General features: G+C 43.4%; 1 protein-coding gene across 9 annotated transcripts in view; it reads left to right on the forward strand.

Moving 5' to 3' along the window:
• LOC141069559 (uncharacterized) overlaps nt 1-19,399 on the forward strand; it is a 55,399-nt gene that overhangs the window by 21,825 nt on the left and 14,175 nt on the right. For all 9 annotated transcript variants that reach the window (XM_073559213.1, XM_073559209.1, XM_073559212.1 and 6 more), the window contains one exon: nt 1,606-1,696. In XM_073559213.1, the coding sequence (XP_073415314.1) occupies nt 1,606-1,696 (91 nt within the window). The remainder of the gene's footprint in view (nt 1-1,605; nt 1,697-19,399) is intronic.

A 19,399-nucleotide genomic window follows, 5' to 3' on the forward strand; every position in this document is an offset into this window, starting at 1 on the left:
CACAAAAAACCCTGCAAAAGTCCAACACGTCTGATGCACAAAAACACTGAAGTCGCACGACTTCGCCCCCACTATATCAGCACTCTGGTATATTCTGAAAGCAAAGCAAAATGAGACCAATATAACAGGGGAAAAAACAAACTGGCACAAGCAGTAACATATGGGCGGTGATTCAGCACAGCCCCAGCCGGAGCTGGCTGACCCGCACAAAGCAGAGGTCGACAAAACCAGATCAAATGCAAACAGAGTAGCAAATGAACCACTTAGCTGAACATGCAGGGACAGAGCAGGAGACATCAGACCTCAGGAGGCACAGGAAGAAAATCACCAGCAGGGATAGAGCGAGTCGGCTGTCTTAAATCCCAATCTGAAACCCTAGATCTCCAATAGTCTTCCTCATTATCAGGTGGCAAGCCTCTGCTAATCAGATCAGCTCCATTACCTCCAGCAACCACCAGAGAGAGCCCAGAAAGAGAACTCGCAACCCCTCTGTAAATTTGACCAGCTCCACTGCCTTCAGTAATCACCAGAGAGAAGCCAGAGAGAGAATTCACAACAACCCACCCTGTTAGCCTGAGTATTTTCCTTGTTTTGATGTTTTATACCCTCGTATGATGTTCACGTTCACCTACTGCTTTGTCATTGATTGGTTCGGCTGGAGCCAGCATGTAGGTATATACTGCAGAGGAGGAGCTAATCTTTTTGTGTTTACTTAGTGTCAGCCTCCTAGTGGAGGCAGCATAACACCCATGGTCCTGTGTCCCCCAATCAGTGGCTCAGAGAAGAGGATTTTACGGTGAGTACACAAAAATTCCTTTTTTTTTTTTACTTTTGGCATGCTTCAATAGTCTCCATGGGAGACTAGAAACTGCCATAACCCGATCGGCAGAATGGCTACATACAGGGCGGCGCTCATAGCAATTCGGCAGTGACAACCATAGAGGTCTGCATGCCGAGCCATCGGTGACCCGCGTTCACGTGACGGGGTCACCAATGGACGTGATTTCCGGGGTGCTTTCTGGAAGCGCGGGTTAAATGACGCTGTCAGTTTGACAACAGCATTTAACGGGTTAATATCTGCAAGTGGATCGCGATTCCACCTGCAGCTGTTAGAGGCACATGTCAGCTGTTCAAAACAGCTGACATGAGCTGGGAAAGATGTGGGCTCAGTGCTGGAGCCCACATAAAAGGGGGGGGGGGGGGGGGGGGAGTCCAACATTGGCGTACATTTACACCCGATGTCGGATAGGGATTAAAATTTCACCAGGTTTGTGCCACCTAATCTGAGAGCCGCAAAATGTAGGCTCTGTTGTTTAATCCCACCCCCAGCACTGATTGGCAGCCTTGTGCCTATGCACTGTGTGCACCGGAAGCTGTCAGAGGTGTGGGTGGAGTTATACAGAGCTCAGCATTCAGAGAACTGATAGATCTGCAGGAGATAAAAATGATTTTATCAAAAGGGCTTCAAACAGACCAACTAGTGATTCATAGCTGGAATCAGGTTCTCTGCTTTTACATTGTGTTGCTGTCAGATGGAGTAGCAAAATCCAGGTCACTAATTCCCTTTTAAGCATTTGTTTTTGTGTTTTTTATGTGGTGACTTAGGTTGAAAGTCGGATTGGCATTAAAGTTGAAGTTACCCCGGAAGCAGAAGATATATTTGGGAAACTGGACACCCCTTTAAATATCAGCACAAGTGAGTTGTAATAAAATACTGCTTTTTGTGGGGCTTTCATTTAAGGACCATTTTACTGGAGACAAACAAATGATTTTTTGGAAACAAAAATCATGGCTGTCACTCTATCAGAAGCTGGACAATCCTCAGTTAGACATTCATTGTTTTTAGTCCAGTCAAAATACGGTTTGACCCGGAACAAATTCCAAGAAAGCGTTTTATGATTTTTTTTATTACTATTATATGTGGGGAACAACTTATTAAAAGTTTTCCAAAAATTGATCACCACAAAGGTCCTAACTATGATGTCATAAGACGATGACATCCATCGCACTAAAAATAACGAATATTTCCCTATTTCAAAGCTGTAGCTTTAGGTTACAGAAGAGTTTGCATTTTGTATGCTATATATTTTCATATAACAATTTTTAAACAAAGTTTTATACTAACTACATGGACAGGCGAGGTCATGACATCATCAATGACGTCATGACATATATGTACATTTCTAGAAACTATAGAATTAATACACAGTGTATTTTAAGACCTACTTCATCACTGAATAAGCGTGTCAGGTCAATAGTCACTATTTTCATAATCAGACACTGCTTCCTCACTCATATTGTCACAATGCCCTTCTTGACATGGTCCGCATACCAGTGAACAGGTAAGTCCATGTCTTTTGCAAGTGCACCGAAGTGTACTACAACTACGAGAACAATTGCAGTGAATTATTTTCAGAAGTGTTTCTGGCGCGGGTGAAGTATCCATCATCACTGGAACTAGACTGTTGTTCTGCAATTCCCATCCCCATTCAGTAGTGTCCATGGCCTCACCATTGTCCATCCAAAGCATCACTTGGAGGTAACTCCGAAGGGCATGATACTTCGTTGCAGAGGAGGTCGGTGGCAGTCGTTCAGGTGTTTCAAAGATTTTGGCTGAACCAACTTTTTTGCAGAGAGTAGAATACCTCATTGCAGACAGATTGTCTCAAGGTTTGCCCCCGAAAAATGCCACCATTGCTTTATACCCAGCGTCTTCAATCTCAGCTCTGTTTTTGTTAGTTGTGGAAAAGATTTTAGCACAGCTATTTACTACCGAGTCTCCCTTCAAAACCTTGTGTAGACCGAGTTTTTTTCCGATTCCAAAAACCACGGAAGTGGTATCGCAACCTGTGAATGCATGAAGGAACAGAAGACTGCTGCAGACATGGTTTCCCAGGAACTTCTTCATAACCTTAATGTCGTATACTGTTGCAGGACTCCCTTTATCCGAGTAGAAATAAAGCTTGTTGCCATTGCTGGTTGACGCGTGATGAAGTAACAACACCAAAAGATCTGTATCTTCGCCAATGAGACTAGTACTTTTGTTGGATGACATTGACACTGCTGCCTTAACAATCTCCACATCTGCATCCCCCTCTGATTGTATTACGTGGCAACCTCTGTCATTCATGCGCTGTGAAACGAGATTGATAAGAGACTGTTTGTTCTCCACATTCGAAAGGAATTCCTCCTTTTTCCTGACAAATTTCGTTCCTTCAGCAATGTTCACTTTGTTACTTGTTCGTTTTTTGCCCCGTCGCTGATGGGTAATGTCCTTAGTGTTTGGTCCTCCAATGTAACCATCAAATACTATCGTAGCCTTACCATAGTGCTTTAGTGTGAAAGATGCATAGTCTTCAGCGATTGAACAATATGTCTTTCCTTCTGACCACTTCAGTTGATGGAGAAGAGAACCTCCGTCAAGAACATAATGTTCAACTACTGGTACATCCTTGAGTACTGCGTCATCTGAACTCTGTTCTTTTATAGCAGCCATAAGTTGTGCTTTGTTTGGTTTGCGGAAGAGATATTTTGCCTCAAAGAGGGATGGTGGGTAAGGTGAATGTTCATAGGCCATCACCTCATCAAGGGAAAGATCAGCAGTTTGAGACACCACAAGAAACTTTTGGAACAAAAGAGCGGGGTCTATTGTTTTGTCCTTAGCAACGTCAATAGCCTCACTGCTTGCCAGGGTCTTGGCTTTCATTGACCGCTTGTACTTAACTGAAAACAGTGATTGACCCTCCATTGTTGCTACTATTTCTCTTCCAATGGTCAACAGGTTATGGACATTCACATCCTTATTTGCATTGACACCGGTGATAAAGTTGCAAAAGACACTTCATCAGAGAAAGGTGAAAAGGTCTCGAGTTTATCTGCAATTTTCTCCAGGTCTCCATGATCTCTTCTCGTCCTTGACGTTCTTGCCTCCTTTTGTTGTTCACTGGTGACAAAGCTCTGGCGAGTGAAACCCTGCATTGCATCACTGTAGGAAGAGGACACTGGCACAGACAGAGTCTACAAGGCCCTCTGATGTTCGGACATTCCACTTCCTCTGGTGAATCCTCCTGCAGTTTTTAGGGAGCGCATCAGAACTTGCTCGATGACTAGGTCGCAACCAAGGCCTGCCCAGTACTGATCAGTCCGCCTTACAACATGCAAGCCATTCATAAATCTATGGAATACTGATGGCATATCATCTTCCAGAGTGGTCATAGACTGGAGGTAAAGGTAGGCGGCCTTCACATAGTTCCCATGCCCAGCAGCTGCAAGAATGGGCAAACATTCGGCTACAGCATGAAGGTGCATCAGCCAGGATCCTGTATGATCGGCCTCGATAAGCTCCCTTGCAATTCCAACCATCTGTTGGTAATTCAGCCATAGTTTACTGGTGCGAGAGTGAGCGGATAATCCGTTTCTTTTGGTGGACAAGAGGTTGACAATTTCACTAAGGCAGGTAGAAGTGATGACTGAATTCAAGTCACTCTCCCCTGTCAGTGTCCGAGCATACAACTGCTCAAGTTCTTGCAACAGGTCTGCAAAACCGGGATGGTCGCAAAGTACTTTGTCTGCAACTTGCTGAGTAAGACACTGATCAAGGAGGAGATGGCCACGAACTGCATGCTGAACTGCCTTTCCAGTCATGATGTGTTGCACAGCATTGTCACCGTAAATTGTTCCCAAGATCTCTTTGATTCCACTCCCATCCATCAACGTTCCTATGGCACCCATAAGATTCATCAATGTGTGGAAGCTCCAGAGCATCAGGACAACATCTCGAACCGGGCTGTCTTCAGGCACCTCGTGTTTGATTTCTGACGCTTTCCTGTAGAGTGGCTGATCGAATGTAACAACTGCAGCGGATCGGTGTTTATCAGCAAGGTTGCACAGATACTCAAGAGTAGAGAAGAATGCATGACTTGTCTCCGGAATACTCGTCAATGATGGGCAGGAAGATTACCGAAGACGACCCCAGATGATCACAGTCTTTATGTAGCATGTGCATCATTCCATTCCAGCTCAGTGCAGGCTGTTTGAAGCGTAAAGACATCTCCCACAATACATCAACACGATGGTCAATGGCGTCGAGAAATGACATGGGCTTGAATTTTATATTTCGGCGAGTGTGTTTTGCAAAACGGTATTCCCTTACATCAACTCTGCTTTGTTCAACTATCTCCAAGTCCGCAGTCTTCCGTCTGAGAACAGTGCGACTGACCTTCCTTCCTGGAGTCACAGCAGCTACCATCCCCATGCCGTGGAAAGTCCCCTTTCCATCTAACGCGATGATATTATGATCGACGTTGTCTGCAGCGAACAGCAGTGCTGTATCCAGTCTGTCTATGGTACCACCGAGTACATCTTGTACAACAGAAGCGGCAGCGTTTTCCTCGAATCGCTGAACTTCCGAATATGATGAACAATATCCCCTGGCTGAGAGACTGTCTACAAGAAATCAAGACCTGAAATGATGATGGAGCTGGACTGCTAACCCAAGCTGCAATGGAGCTACTACAGCCCTGGGACGTACAGCCTGAACAACTGATTGTCCAATGCTTGCGACCTTCCTGTGAATGTCCTTTCCAACGAAGAGGGTTTCAAGCAAGCAAAGCAAACTCAGGGGGAGATAATCTAAGGCAGACTGACATTTAAGCGAAGAAGTCTTTGGATATTCATCGGTTGAAGATGGGATCTTAGACTTGATATCGCTCTTGATTAGTTTGGCCGCAGTCTCTATGATGGCTCTCTTCTGGGCTTCTTCATCCGTTTCCTGACTACGGAAATAGTCCCTCAGGATTATTCTGGTCTTTTCACGGAACGTTACAATATTAGGCAACCCTTAACACTCTGCTATGAATAGTGAATCACCACACCTCTCCTCCAGCCTATACCGCAGCCATTTATTACTATAGGCAGCACTGTCTCCTTCCACAAGATACTCCATCATTTTCTTTGCAAGATCTGTGACAGTCAGTTGCTCTTCATCGTTGTCCTCGAGAAATGCACACATTCTCAAGAACGCTTGCTCTTGGTCCATGTTCATCGGCCTCCCTACCTTCTGCGGTTTCTTTGTAGTAGATCCACCACCATGACGCATAGGAATTCCGTAATTTGTCAGAAAGTTAATGTCACATGAACGATGATACAGACAGTCTGCAGCATGTTAGTCCTTCCCAAAGTACGCGATTCTCCCTTGAATGGTGATTGCCCAGTCATCATTACGCTGTTTGTAAAAGAAGATAAATCGTTAAATAATAAATATAATAATAGTAGTAATTGTAAAAGAAATATGATAGACACTGAAAGGCAAGTCGCATTTAACATTTTACAGCTTTGGCGGCCATATTCTTTGACGTCACATTTGGACCCTTTGTGGTAACCCTATCTTGGTAAACTTTTAGTATGTTTTTCCCTACATGTAATACTACCAAAAAAAACAATAAAATGCTTTCTTGGAATTTATTCAGGGTAAAGGATTTTTTTTCTCGTATTTTGACTGGACTATTTGGTGCATTTTTAATTGTGGAAAGAAACCCAGGAAGAGCCTAACCATTTTCCCCCAGTTTGCTGGATATCTCAACTGGCTGTGTACAGTCTGGAAAAGACCTAAAAAACATAGCAAGCAGTATTAGGCTGGTTTCACATTAGCGCTTTTTAAGCGCACGCACGGCCGGGGGTAGCTCCGCCCCCGAGCCGGCTCTCTGCCCGGCGTGCCCGCCCCTTGCTTGTAGCGCCGCCTCCTAGCGCACAGCGGCGCCTGCGATCGGCGCACCCTATCTTTAGCATAGGGTGCGCAGATCGTGCGCAGGCCGTGCGCTAGTTGTGCTTTGACCTGCGCTGCGCACTTTTGACGGTGCGCCGTGCGCGCCAAAATCCGAAAAGTTTGATTTTGGCGCGCACGGCGCACCGTCAAAAGTGCGCAGCGCAGGTCAAAGCGCAACTAGCGCACGGCCTGCGCACGATCTGCGCACCCTATGCTAAAGATAGGGTGCGCCGATCGCAGGCGCCGCTGTGCGCTAGGAGGCGGCGCTACAAGCAAGGGGCGGGCACGCCGGGCAGAGAGCCGGCTCGGGGGCGGAGCTACCACCGGCCGTGCGTGCGCTTAAAAAGCGCTAATGTGAAACCAGCCTTAGATTGCAAGCCAAACATGGCAGAACCCTTCTGACACATCACATTGGGATGACAACCTTTGTATGGCCATTTGACTTATCAGCATTTTTTTTTTTTTTTGCACCATTGTGTTCTGTGCGCTAGAACGTTCAGAATACTCTTTTTGTTGCCTTATAAATGCTTATCGGGACAAATTATTTTATATCTTCTGAATTTAAAAAAAAAACTGTGGAGAGTGAAAAAGCAAACCAATTCTTACATAATTTGGGGGTTTAATTTTAAGCATTAAGTTTGTGATATACACAACATCAGTTTTATTCTTCTGGTTCATTACATCAGTACCACATTTGTATAATTTGTTGCATGTTCAATTTGCATACCAAAAAACCCTTTTTTAAAAAAAAAAAAAAAAAAAAAAGCATTTGTTGGGGTGTATTGTATTTTACATGGTTTTCATGATTAAGGATTTTAGTATTTGCATAAAAAATTTGTTCCGGTTTCCTCCCACACATCAAAGATGTACTGATAGAGAATTTACCTTGTGAGCCCCAATAGGGACAGTGATGATAGTGTCTGTGAAGCGTTTTGGAATATGATTGCTCTATATAAGTAAGTATAATATATGTTTTTGTTTTTTTAGATAATTTTTTTGCATCAGTGTGGTCAGTGATTGCTATAACATAGTATTTTGGTTCATTGTGTCATTTAGGTCCCTGCCATGGAAATCCATTGTCATCCCAGTCTCTCATTTTGTCTAACCGCTTAAATGCTGCAGTTACTTTTGGCCACAACGTCTAAGGCCATGTGCACACGTTGCGGATTGTGCTGCAGACTTTTCTGCGCAGATTTGGCTAAATCCGCAGGTCAAAAGACCTGCGTTTTACCTGTTTATTAGCCTGCAGTTTTCCCCTGCGTTTTGACACCTGATCATGGAACAGGTGTCAAACCTCTGCGGATTCCGCACAAGAAATTGACATGCTGCGGATTTAAAACCTCGGAAAAGTCTGCAGCATGTTCACTGCGTTTTTTAATTTCCATTGAATATAAAGGCACTGTACAGCGCAGCAAAATCTGCTGCAGATCTGCAGGGCCAAAACGCATGGCCTTAGAAATTAAACAGCTAGATTAGGTCACGTTCACATGTTCAGTATTTGGTCAGTATTTTACCTCAGTATTTGTAAGCCAAAACCAGGAGTGGAACAGAGGAAAAGTATTATAGAAACACGTCACCACTTCTGTACTTACCACCCACTTGTGATTTTGACTTGCAAATACTGAGGTAACATACTGACCAAACACTGATTGTGGGCTGTAAGCTGTGCCCCTTTTTGTCCCTGTGCTGTGAGTGTATGGCAGATTGTGTTAACAACATTGATGCTATATCTACCGTGGGTAAAATAAGTATTTGATACACTGACGATTTTACAGGTTTTCCCACCTACAAAGAATGAAGAGGTCTGTAATTTTTATCATAGATACACTTCAACTGTGAGACAGAATCTAAGTATAAAAAACCCCAGAAAATATAAATAGTGATGGGCAAACCCCAACAGTAAAGTTCAAGGTTCGTACCGAACACCTACTGTTTAGGCACGGACCTCGAACATGGACTTCTCCAGGAGGTCCTTGTTACTGTTTAGGTTCAGCACCTCAAGCATTGAGTGTTTCCCACGCTGTCATTTGCATGATAATGCAAGAAACACTGGTGGCTCTGATCTGCGGTAAGATTAATACCACCAGTCAGAGCGCCAACAGCTGAGACCGGCAGTAAACAGTTTTACATCTTGTCACTGAGGCGTCGGCTGAGTAGTACTACTCCCATCAGCCTACACATAATGCTGCTAATAGTGACAGCAGGCGTGGCTGATGTGAGTGTTCCTCAGTCTGCGCTATAAATAAAAGAAGAAAAAAAGTGACGTCTATTTTTGATAACCAGCATGGCAAAACTGACAGCTGCGGCCTGCAAACCTGTCAGCTTCATTATGGCTGATTATCAAGAATAGAGGGGTCTCCACACAGTTTTTTAAACTATTTAAATAAATGGGGTTCACATTAGTGGGGTTGTTGACACCTTAGTTCTTTCAGGTGACATCAAGCCCATCAGTTAGTAATGGAGAGGCGTCTATAAGACATCTATCCATTAGTAACACCATAGTCATATGGTCAGTAAAAAACACCCAGAATAAAGTTCTTTATTTGAAATAAAACTACACACCATTTTACAAATTTATTTAAAAATAACAAACAGTTATACTCGCCTTACGCCCATTCCATTGAAGCCCTGGTCTCCTTTTTAGGCTGTCTGCTTTAGCTTGGCTGGTTGTCAAAAATAATTAAAAAAAAAAAAAAGGCCTGGAGACCCCTCTATTCTTGATAACCAATCATGATAAAGCGGACAGCTGAGGTTTGCAGCCCGCCGCTGTCAGTTTTGCCATCAATCTATCAAAAAAAGAAATAACCCACTTCATTTTTGTAAATCTAATATATAAAGCTCAAAGTGTGTATGTATGTGTGTGTGTGTCTGTGTGTGTGTGTGTGTGTGTGTGTGTGTGTGTGTATGTTCGGGATAGGCATCCGCACCGTCGCAGCTACAGCCACAAAATTTGGCACAGTCACACGTCTGGACCCCGAGAGCGTCCTAAGCTATGTTGTGAGGCGAAATTTTACCCCCACGCGTTCCAATTCACCAAACAATTTTTCCCCTATGTACATACTGGGGAAAAAGTGTGTGCGCGTCAAGCCCCGCCCCTCATTGTGATGTCATAACGCCCCTATTTGCATACTGGGGAAGCAGTGTGTGTGTATCAAGCCCCGCCCCTCATTATGATGTCACAATGGTTGCCATGGCGACGCTGATGTCATCAAAGGTTGCAAGCCCTGCCGCCGCTCATTATGATGGCAAAATGGTTGACTATGGAATGGAGGATACTGGACTATGGAGGGCACTGGACTATGGGATGGAGGATATGTATGACGGGTATATGGGCACGGTACTATGGGATGGTGGATATGTATATGGGCACGGGACTATGGGATGGAGGATGTGTGATGGGTATATGGGCACTGGACTATGGGATAGAGGATATGTTTGACAGGTATATGGGCACGGGACTATGGGATGGCGGATATGTATATGGGCACGGGACTATGGGATGGAGGATGTGTGATGGGTATATGGGCACTGGACTATACAATGGAGGATATGTATGACGGGTATATGGGCACGGGACTATGAGATGGCGGATGTGTATGATGGGTATATGGACACAGGACTATGGGATGGAGGATATGTATGATGGGTATATGGGCATGGGACTATGAGATGAAGGATGTGTGATGGGTTTTGGGCACGGGCCTATGGGATGGATGATATGTATGATGGGTATATGGGCATGGGCCTATGGGATGGAGGATATGTAAGATGGGTAGATGGGCATGGGACTATGGGATGGCGGATATGTATATGGGCACGGGACCAAGGGTATGGAGGATGTGTGATGTTTATATGGGCACTGGACTATGGGATGGAGGATATGTATGATGGGTATATGGGCACGGGACTATGAGATGGCGGATATGTATGATGGGTATATGGGCACGGGACTATGGGATGGAGGATATGTATGATGGGTATATGGGCATGGGACTATGGGATGGAGAATATGTATGATGGGTATATGGGCATGGGACTATGGGATGGAGAATATGTATGATGGGTATATGGGCATGGGACTATGAGATGAAGGATGTGTGATGGGTATATGGGCACTCGACTATGGGATGCCGAATATGTATGATGGGTATATGGGTATGGGACTATGGGATGGAGAATATGTATGATGGGTATATGGGCACGGGCCTATGGGATCGTGGATATGTATGATGGGTATATGGGCACGGGACTATGGGATGGAGGATAATTATAATTTGCTATAACTAACCACAGTTAGTTACTATGCCCGAGCAGCGCCGGGCTCTTCAGCTAGTCTAATATATAAAGCTCAAAGTGTGTATGTATGTGTGTGTGTATGTCCGGGATAGGCATCCGCACCATGGCAGCTACAGCCACAAAATTTGGCACAGTCGCACGTCTGGACCCCGAGAGCGTCCTAAGCTATGTTGTGAGGCGAAATTTTAACCCCGCGTGTTCCAATTCACCAAACAATTTTGCCCCTATCTACATGCTGGGGGAAAAAGTGTGTGCGCATCAAGCCCCGCCCCTCATTGTGATGTCATAATGCCCCTATTTGCATACTGGGGAAGCAGTGTGTGCGTATGAAGCCACGCCCTCATTATGATGTCACAATGGTTGCCATGGCGACGCTGATGTCATCATAGGTTGCAAGTCCTGCCGCCGCTCATTATGATGTCATAATGGTTGACTATGGGATGTAGGATGTGTGATGGGTATATGGGCACTGGACTATGAGATGAAGGATTTATGATGGGTATATGGGCACTCGACTATGGGATGGAGGATATGTATGATGGGTATATGGGTACGGGCCTATGGGATCGTGGATATGTATGATGGGTATATGGGCACGGGATTATGGGATGGAGGATAATTATAATTTGCTATAACTAACCAGAGTTAGTTACTATGCCCGGGCAGCGCCGGGCTCTTCAGCTAGTTATATATAATCCTCCTGATGAAGGAAACCGTGTTTTTTCCGAATCTAGTCGGAGAGGAATTGGTCCACTGTGCTACCTGTAATCTATCACGTGACCGGTGACATCACGAAGGTACTGTTGGCTCATCTCACGCCACAGGTTCACATCGTGCACACTGCACCAGATAAAAAGGGGAGAATTTGACTCAATCTTTGCATTGTGTTTCTGTGTGTGCCACACTATGCATGGGGAACAGAACGAGAAGACAAGTGTCTTAGGAATTGAAAACCAAAATTGCTGAACAATATCAGCAATCTCAAGGTTACAAGTCCATCTCCAGAGATCTTGATGTTCTTTTGTCAACTGTTTGCAAAATAATCAAAAAGTTTACAACCCTTGGCACGGTACCTAATCTCCCTGGATGTGGATGGTGAGAAAAATTGATGAAAGTTTGCAACCCAGCATGGTAAATAAATAGCCCTAACTAAGTTCCAAAGAAATTCAAGCTGTCCTACAGTCTCAGGGTGCATCAGTGTCAGTGCGAACTATCTGTCAACATTTGAGTGAAATTAAACACTAAAGCGGGATACGCAAGAGAACCCCATTGCTGACACAGAGACCTACAAAAGCTAGACTGCGATTTGCCAAAATGTATGTGAGTAGCCGCAATACTAATGGAAGAGAATTTTGTGGAAAAATGAGACCAAGATAGAGCTTTTTGATAAAGTGCCTCACTGTTTACCGAAAACTGAATGAGGTTTTCAAAGAATAGAGCACAGTACCTACAGACAAATATGGTGGAGGTTCAAAGATGTTTTGGATTTGTCTTTCTGACTCTGACACTGGGTGCATTGACTGTGTGCAAGGCATCATGAAATCTGAACATATCAAAGGATTTTGGGTTGCATTGTAGTGCCCAGTGTCGGAAAGCTGGGTTTGCGTCCTAGTTCATAGGTTTTCCAGCAGGACAATGACGTCAAGCATACTTTAAGAAACACCCAGAAATGGATGGAAACAAAACACTGGGGATTTCTAAAGTGGCCAGCAATGAGTCTGGATCTAAATCCCATTGAAAACCTGTAGAGAGATCTTAAAATTGCTTTTGAGAGAAGGCATTCTTCAAATATGAGAGACCTACAGCAGTTTGGAATTTTGGATCACTCTTCTTATGCAGTTGAGAGGTGTAAGAAGATTGGTCGATGGTTATAAGAAGCAATTGATTGCAGTTATTTATTCCAAAGTATGTCCAACCAAATATTAAGTTGAGAGTGCCAACAATTTTGTCCATCCCATTTTTTGTAGTTGTGACATTATATCCAATTTGCATTTTTTCAGTTTTTTTGTGTGGTGTTCCAATACACACAAAGGAAATAAACCTGTGTGTAACAAAACATGTGAAACTGCAATTTCTGAAACAACTTCAAGGGTGCCAACACTTTCGGCCATGACTCCATGGTTGCAGATGGCACTTGCTCTGCTACCGCTGCCTTGACCGAGGACATGCAGTTTCCAGACAGCAATCGCCTATCCTCTAGGATTCCTGTCCACATTCGCAGCACCAGTTGTGAAGGATCGGCACTATGGTAGACACGGGTTCAAACACAGGACTTAGTTTGTTAATTCGAACAAACGGGCGGTTCATTAAATATTCATAAACCGTCTGGTTTAACAAAATAAAACTGCTTCTTCCGGGTACAAAAAAGGTATAACAGAACAAAAATGGAAATTAACCAGTCTTTATACAGCACAGGTTCAGCCCTCTAAATATCAGTCTTTAACTCTCAGACTCGAGCAGGGTCTGAGCAGCGCATACAAGGCCCGTTGACATGGACGCACACAGACCCAGTGAGACAGCACCAGCTGCCTTAAATCAGACATTCCAAGTCCTGGACTGGAGGTAAGTGAGCAGCTGATCCCACTCAGCTCTTTCAGCTGCTTGTAAAACCTGGATCTGGTACAAAAATGTAAGCAGTTTTTTTCTTTGTTTGATTACCTGTGACTATCCATCTTCCTCTGGATTACATTCCAGAGGTTTTCAATGGGGGTCAGGTTTGTAGATTGGTCTGGCCATGACAGGGATTGGATGTGGTGGTCCTTCAACCACACATTGATTGACCTAGCTATGTGGCATGGCGCATTGTCTTGCTGGGAAAACCAGTCCTCAGAGTTGGGGAACATTTGCCTGAGCAGAAGGAATCAACTGTTTTTCCAGGATAACCTTGTATGCGGCTTGATTCATACGTCTTTCGCAAAGATTAACCTGCCCAATTCCAGCCTTGCTGGAGCATCCCCAGATCATCACTGATCCTCCACCAAATTTCACAGTGGGTGCAAGACACTGTGGCTTGTACGCCTTTCCAGGTCTCCGTCTAATCATTAGACGACCAGGTGTTGGACAAAGCTGAAAATTACACTCATCAGAGAAGATTACCTTACTCCAGTCCTCTATGGTCCAATCCTTATGGTCTTTGGCAAACTTCAGCCTGGCTCTCCTTTGCTTCGCATTGATGAAAGGCTTTTTTTTTTTTAGCTTTACCTGACTTGAGCCCTGCCTCTAGGAGCCTGTTATGAACTGTTCTTGCCGTGCACTTCACCCCAGCTGTCATTTGCCATTCCTTTTGTTGGTCACTTGATGTCATCCTGTGGTTGCTGACTGACATTCGAATAAGATGATGGTCATCCTGGTCAGTGAAGAGTTGTTTTTGCCCTCTGTCGGTCTGTAGCTTCATTGTCCCCAATGTCTGCTTCTTGACCTTGTTGTAATGGATTGCTGTCTTAGAAATTTCAAGGATTGAGGCAACATGACGCTCACTGTATCCCTCTGCTAGTAAAGCCAGAATTGAGCCCTTCTTTTCCTCATGCAAGATTTTCTTTTCAACTCCTTTGGCATGGTTAAAAATTATTTTTTCATTGCTTTTGGTATAGTACTAGCACTTGTTTTGCCATCCAGCTTGTCCTATTGCAAGAGGACTGTGAACACCACAGCAGGGTTTTATATACTTTCCTTCTTTAAATAAGATTTGGTTCAGGTGATCACCTAATCAGCAGCACATTAAGTAGAATGAGATGTACTCTGGTTGGAATTCAATTGACACTGGAATGGAATGGCTGTCAGACATGTAGAGAAGCTGATTTTTATAAAACTGTGCAGTGGTCTTTAATTTTTGCCAGAGCTGTAGTTCAAATCACTCTCCATTTGCCCGATTCAAAATAAAACAATGAAAAAATTAAAAATACACATTTGGTATTGTCGCGTTCAGAATTGTCCAATCTGTCAAGCTATAAAAAGAATTAATCCGATCGATAAACGGTGTAGCGGAAAAAAAAAAGTCAAAACCCCACAACATTGCATTAAAATGCAATATTTGACGATCAAAAGATCATATCTACATCAAAATGGTATAAATAAAAATGTCAGATCAGCACACAAAAAATAAGCCCTCACCTGGCCCCAGATCATGAAAAAATGGAGAAGCTACAGGTCTCGGAAAAAGGGGCAATTTTTAAAAAATTTTTTTTTTTGTTTTTTTAACTATTGAATTTTTTTTCACTTCTTAAATAAAAAAAAAACAAACAAACAACCAGACATGTGTGGTATCTACGTACTCGTAATGACCTGGAGAATCATAATGGCAGGTCAGTTTTAGCATTTAGTGAAGATGGTAAAAAAAAAACAAAAAAAAAAAACAGTTGTGGAGTTGCATTTCTTTTTTACAATTTCATTGCACTTGGATTTTTTTTTTCTAGTACACAATAGTTTTCTAGTACACAATAGTGTAAAACCAATGGTGTTGTTCAAAAGTACAACTCGTCCCTCAAGAAACAAGTCCTCACATGGCCATACTGACCGAAAAATTAAGTTATGGCTCTGGGAAGAAGGGGAGCAAAAATGAAAATGGGCTGTGGCATGAAGGGGTTAATATCATTTTATGGAATCAGTTACTAGATTTCCTTGAACCAGTCTTTCCTCTTCCTTAGGGTTTGCTAAATAGACCAATACCCCAAAGCTTATTCAGAAACTCATACCATTCCTGTTTCTTGCAGGAGCCTGGAAAACTGCCTCAATTAGCTTTGATCAAGCGAAATTGAAATTCTCATGAATCATGGTTAACTAGAAACTTTCCAGTATCCCCTTGGATCGAATCCTCATATTAGATAAGATAACCTACCCTTGGACCCAGTACTCAGAAGACATGTGAATATTCTCTGTGCCGTAGTTGCCATTAGTCTTTTCATGGAATATCAGATCTAAATACTTTTTCTTCTTTCCCTTTTCTGGTTACTTTGTGACTTTTCGTCTTCTAATTTTACACTTTTCTCTGTATCCTGTTTTGGGCTTAATCCTGGGACCTTTTAGGGCATCATTCAGTGAGCTTAATTAATTTTGACATATATGTGGGTCCAGTGGCGGACACTGACTGCTTGGGACCCTATATAATATGTATGTATGTATATATTACATACCGTCCTGTCTTATTAGATATGTAGTGCAATGATGGCTGATGGAGCACAGGAAAGCTGCTTTTCTAATGAAGGAGCTGATGGTGTGGTCGTCTGGTTATCGGCTGCTCCTTTTATAGCTAACAAGAGCGGAGACTATGTAATAATAGAGGATGCTTTTAATAACAAAGATAATAAGAATAAACTATGTAAGAGACAGCACTGTACATAATAGCAGAGAAAACTGTATAATAAGGGACGGCACCCTATGTAACTAGAGAGGATGGTTCGGAATAAGGGATGGTGATATACATAATAAAAGAAAACTATGTAACTAAGGACGGTGTTATACATAAGTGAGTACACTGTATATTAAGGGACTATACATAATAAGTGAGTACACTGTATATACTGTATACTAAGGGACTGTGCTATACATAATAAGGCCACATCCCTGTTTCTCTGTGCAGTGTTGGTGTGCTGCCCACTTTTACAAATGCATTGAGCATATCCTTTTCTGATCCTCAAAATCGGATCAGAACAGGACATTCTCTTACCCTCACGGATCTCATTCTCAGATCCGTGATTTTCATGTATGTGTGAATGGAACTATAAAACTGAGTCCGTGTGCTGTCCGATAAAAAAAACAAACAAAATAAACCTGGAAGTGCACGGACATTTCACACAAATGTGAGAATGTAGAATAAGGGATTTTACAAAAATACATTATCACTCCAAATCACACAGTGCAGATACAGAATGATATTTACATCCAGGCACTTACCGCTGATGTCTCATCTGATTAGATTTCTCCTATTTCTTCTCCATCTGGATCTGGTCAGACCTTCATGTCGACATCTCCCAGCCACGGCTCATATTGTCAACGATGATCTTTGCAGCCCTGAAAATAACAAGGTCATATACATTGTATACATACATGTGTCTCCCCTAAATACAGATATGTGCCCCACCATTAATATACTATAAACCACACACCATTAAAAATATAAAGTGATAAGCAGCACGGTGTCCCCCCATTAACTATAATCTGAATCCCAATAATTATTCAGTCTGTGACTCTCCCCAATTAACTGTCCCTGACAGCGTCTTCTACCACTTTTCAATTCATTATAAAGGGTAAGGTGCACATTATTGCCTCCTCTCTCAATCCCCAATAAATTTTAAGCCTCCAATAGCATCACAATGAATTGTGAGATGGTGGAGGATGGTATCAGGGGCTTAGCACCTTCATACATTACCCAATTCATTTTACATCCATATCAAATGTCCTCCTCCCCGTTTGTAAGTCCATTACAAGTCCCCCTTCCTCCCATCCCAATCCCCCACACCTCATTGTTCTCCTCCATCCCCCCCCGCATCCCATCATTGTCCTCTCCCCCACCTCCATCATTGCCCTCCCCACCACCTCCATCATTGCCCTCTCCATCACCCACAAACACCACTCACCTCTCCACAAGTTCCTCGCAGCATCTTTGTCGCCGGCAGCTTTCTCTCTGACACAGACGCACGCTGAATACTGACGTCATCCAGCCATGTTGCTGTGTCAGACAGGAAGCAGAACTTCTCTGCAGCTCCACTGCCATTTTCACCTGAAGGCAGCTGAGCTGCTGGGATTGCTCTCTGCCCACTGCCCATGAGGGCAATCTGGCTAGGGATTCCCCCAGAGTCTCAAGGCCGAATAAACAGGCCAGATTGCCTTCAGTGTTAGCCACCCTGCAGGGGCCCCCCTCAATCTCCGGGCCCCGATGCAGCTGCACATGTGGTATGTCCGCCCCTGTGTGTGACTGTTCCTATTAAAATGATAGGATCATCCACTTATTTTTTTTCTCTATAAGGTTGCTGTATTATCTGGAAACCATAAAATCTCATTTTTTTTTTCCTCTTTCATGCTCCTGTGTTATAACTTTATTAATACCAATAATTGAACTTTATACATTATATCTAATTTGCAATATCCTCTTGAATTATACAGCTATACAATGTGATTGTTGTAATAAACACTTTGAAGTAGAAATACTTTTAATTAAAAAATCCCTATCCTTTCCTCACTGCTCTACAGTAACCAGTTTATTTTTTTTTACTACTTCATGTTTGATGCTTCATTTGAGAATGCCTATTGCATGCTGGGATATTAAAACAAGATGCCATCAGGGGGCAGATTCAGTTATTGTGCCGCCTCTCTGCCCTCCCCTGAAACAAAGCGTCATCAGTATGGGAGGAATAGGGCTAAGCAACAGCACATGTGAAAAAGACTTGGGTATACTAATAGATCACAGACTGAATATGAGTCAACAGTGTGATGCAGTAGCAAAAAAGGCAAATGCAATTCTAGGATGTATTAACAGAAGCATACAGTCTAGATCACGTGAAGTCATTATTGCCCTCTACTCCTCTTTGGTCAGACCTCATCTGGAATATTGTGTCCAGTTTTGGGCACCACTTTTTAAAAAAGGCATCAACAAACTGGAGCAAGTTCAGAAAAGAGCGACCAGAATGGTGACCGGTCTGCAAACCCTGTCTTATGAGGAAAGGTTGCAGGATTTGGGAATGTTTAGTTTGCAAAAGAGAAGACTGAGAGGAGACTTAATAGCTGTCTACAAATATCTAAAGGGCTGTCACATTGTAGAAGGATCATCTTTATTCTCATTTGCACAAGGAAAGACTAGAAGCAATGGGATGAAACTGAATGGGAGGAGATACAGATTAAATATTAGAAAAAACTTTTTGACAGAGCGATCAATGAGTGGAACAGCCTGCCACGAGAAGTGGTGAGTTCTCCTTCAATGGAAGTCTTCAAACAGAGGCTGGACAGACATCTGACTGGGATGGGTTAGCGAATCCTGCTTTGAGCAGGGGGTTGGACCAGATAGCCCAGGAGGTCCCTTCCAACTCTATGATTCTATGATGTCCGTTTCAGGGCCTGTGCTAGTTCCTTCTCTACAGAGTATATGTCGGTTGTCAATTCTGACGTATGCGCAGTATGAGCGCCCTTCTTACTGTGGATGTGATGTGGGGACATGTGACGGTCTATCATCACTGTGGATGTGATGTGGGGAAATGTGAAGCTTTCACCACTGTGGATGTGATGTGGGGACATGTGTCACTCTATCACTACTGTGGATGTAATGTGGGGACAGGTGATGCTCTCTCACCACTGTGGATGTAATGTGGGGACATGTGATGCTCTCTCACCACTGTGGATATGATGTGGGGA

The sequence above is a fragment of the Dendrobates tinctorius genome, unplaced genomic scaffold (genome assembly GCF_039654945.1).
Source record: "Dendrobates tinctorius isolate UK_male_01 unplaced genomic scaffold, ASM3965494v1 ptg000266l, whole genome shotgun sequence".
NCBI classification, from domain to species: Eukaryota; Metazoa; Chordata; class Amphibia; order Anura; family Dendrobatidae; genus Dendrobates; species Dendrobates tinctorius.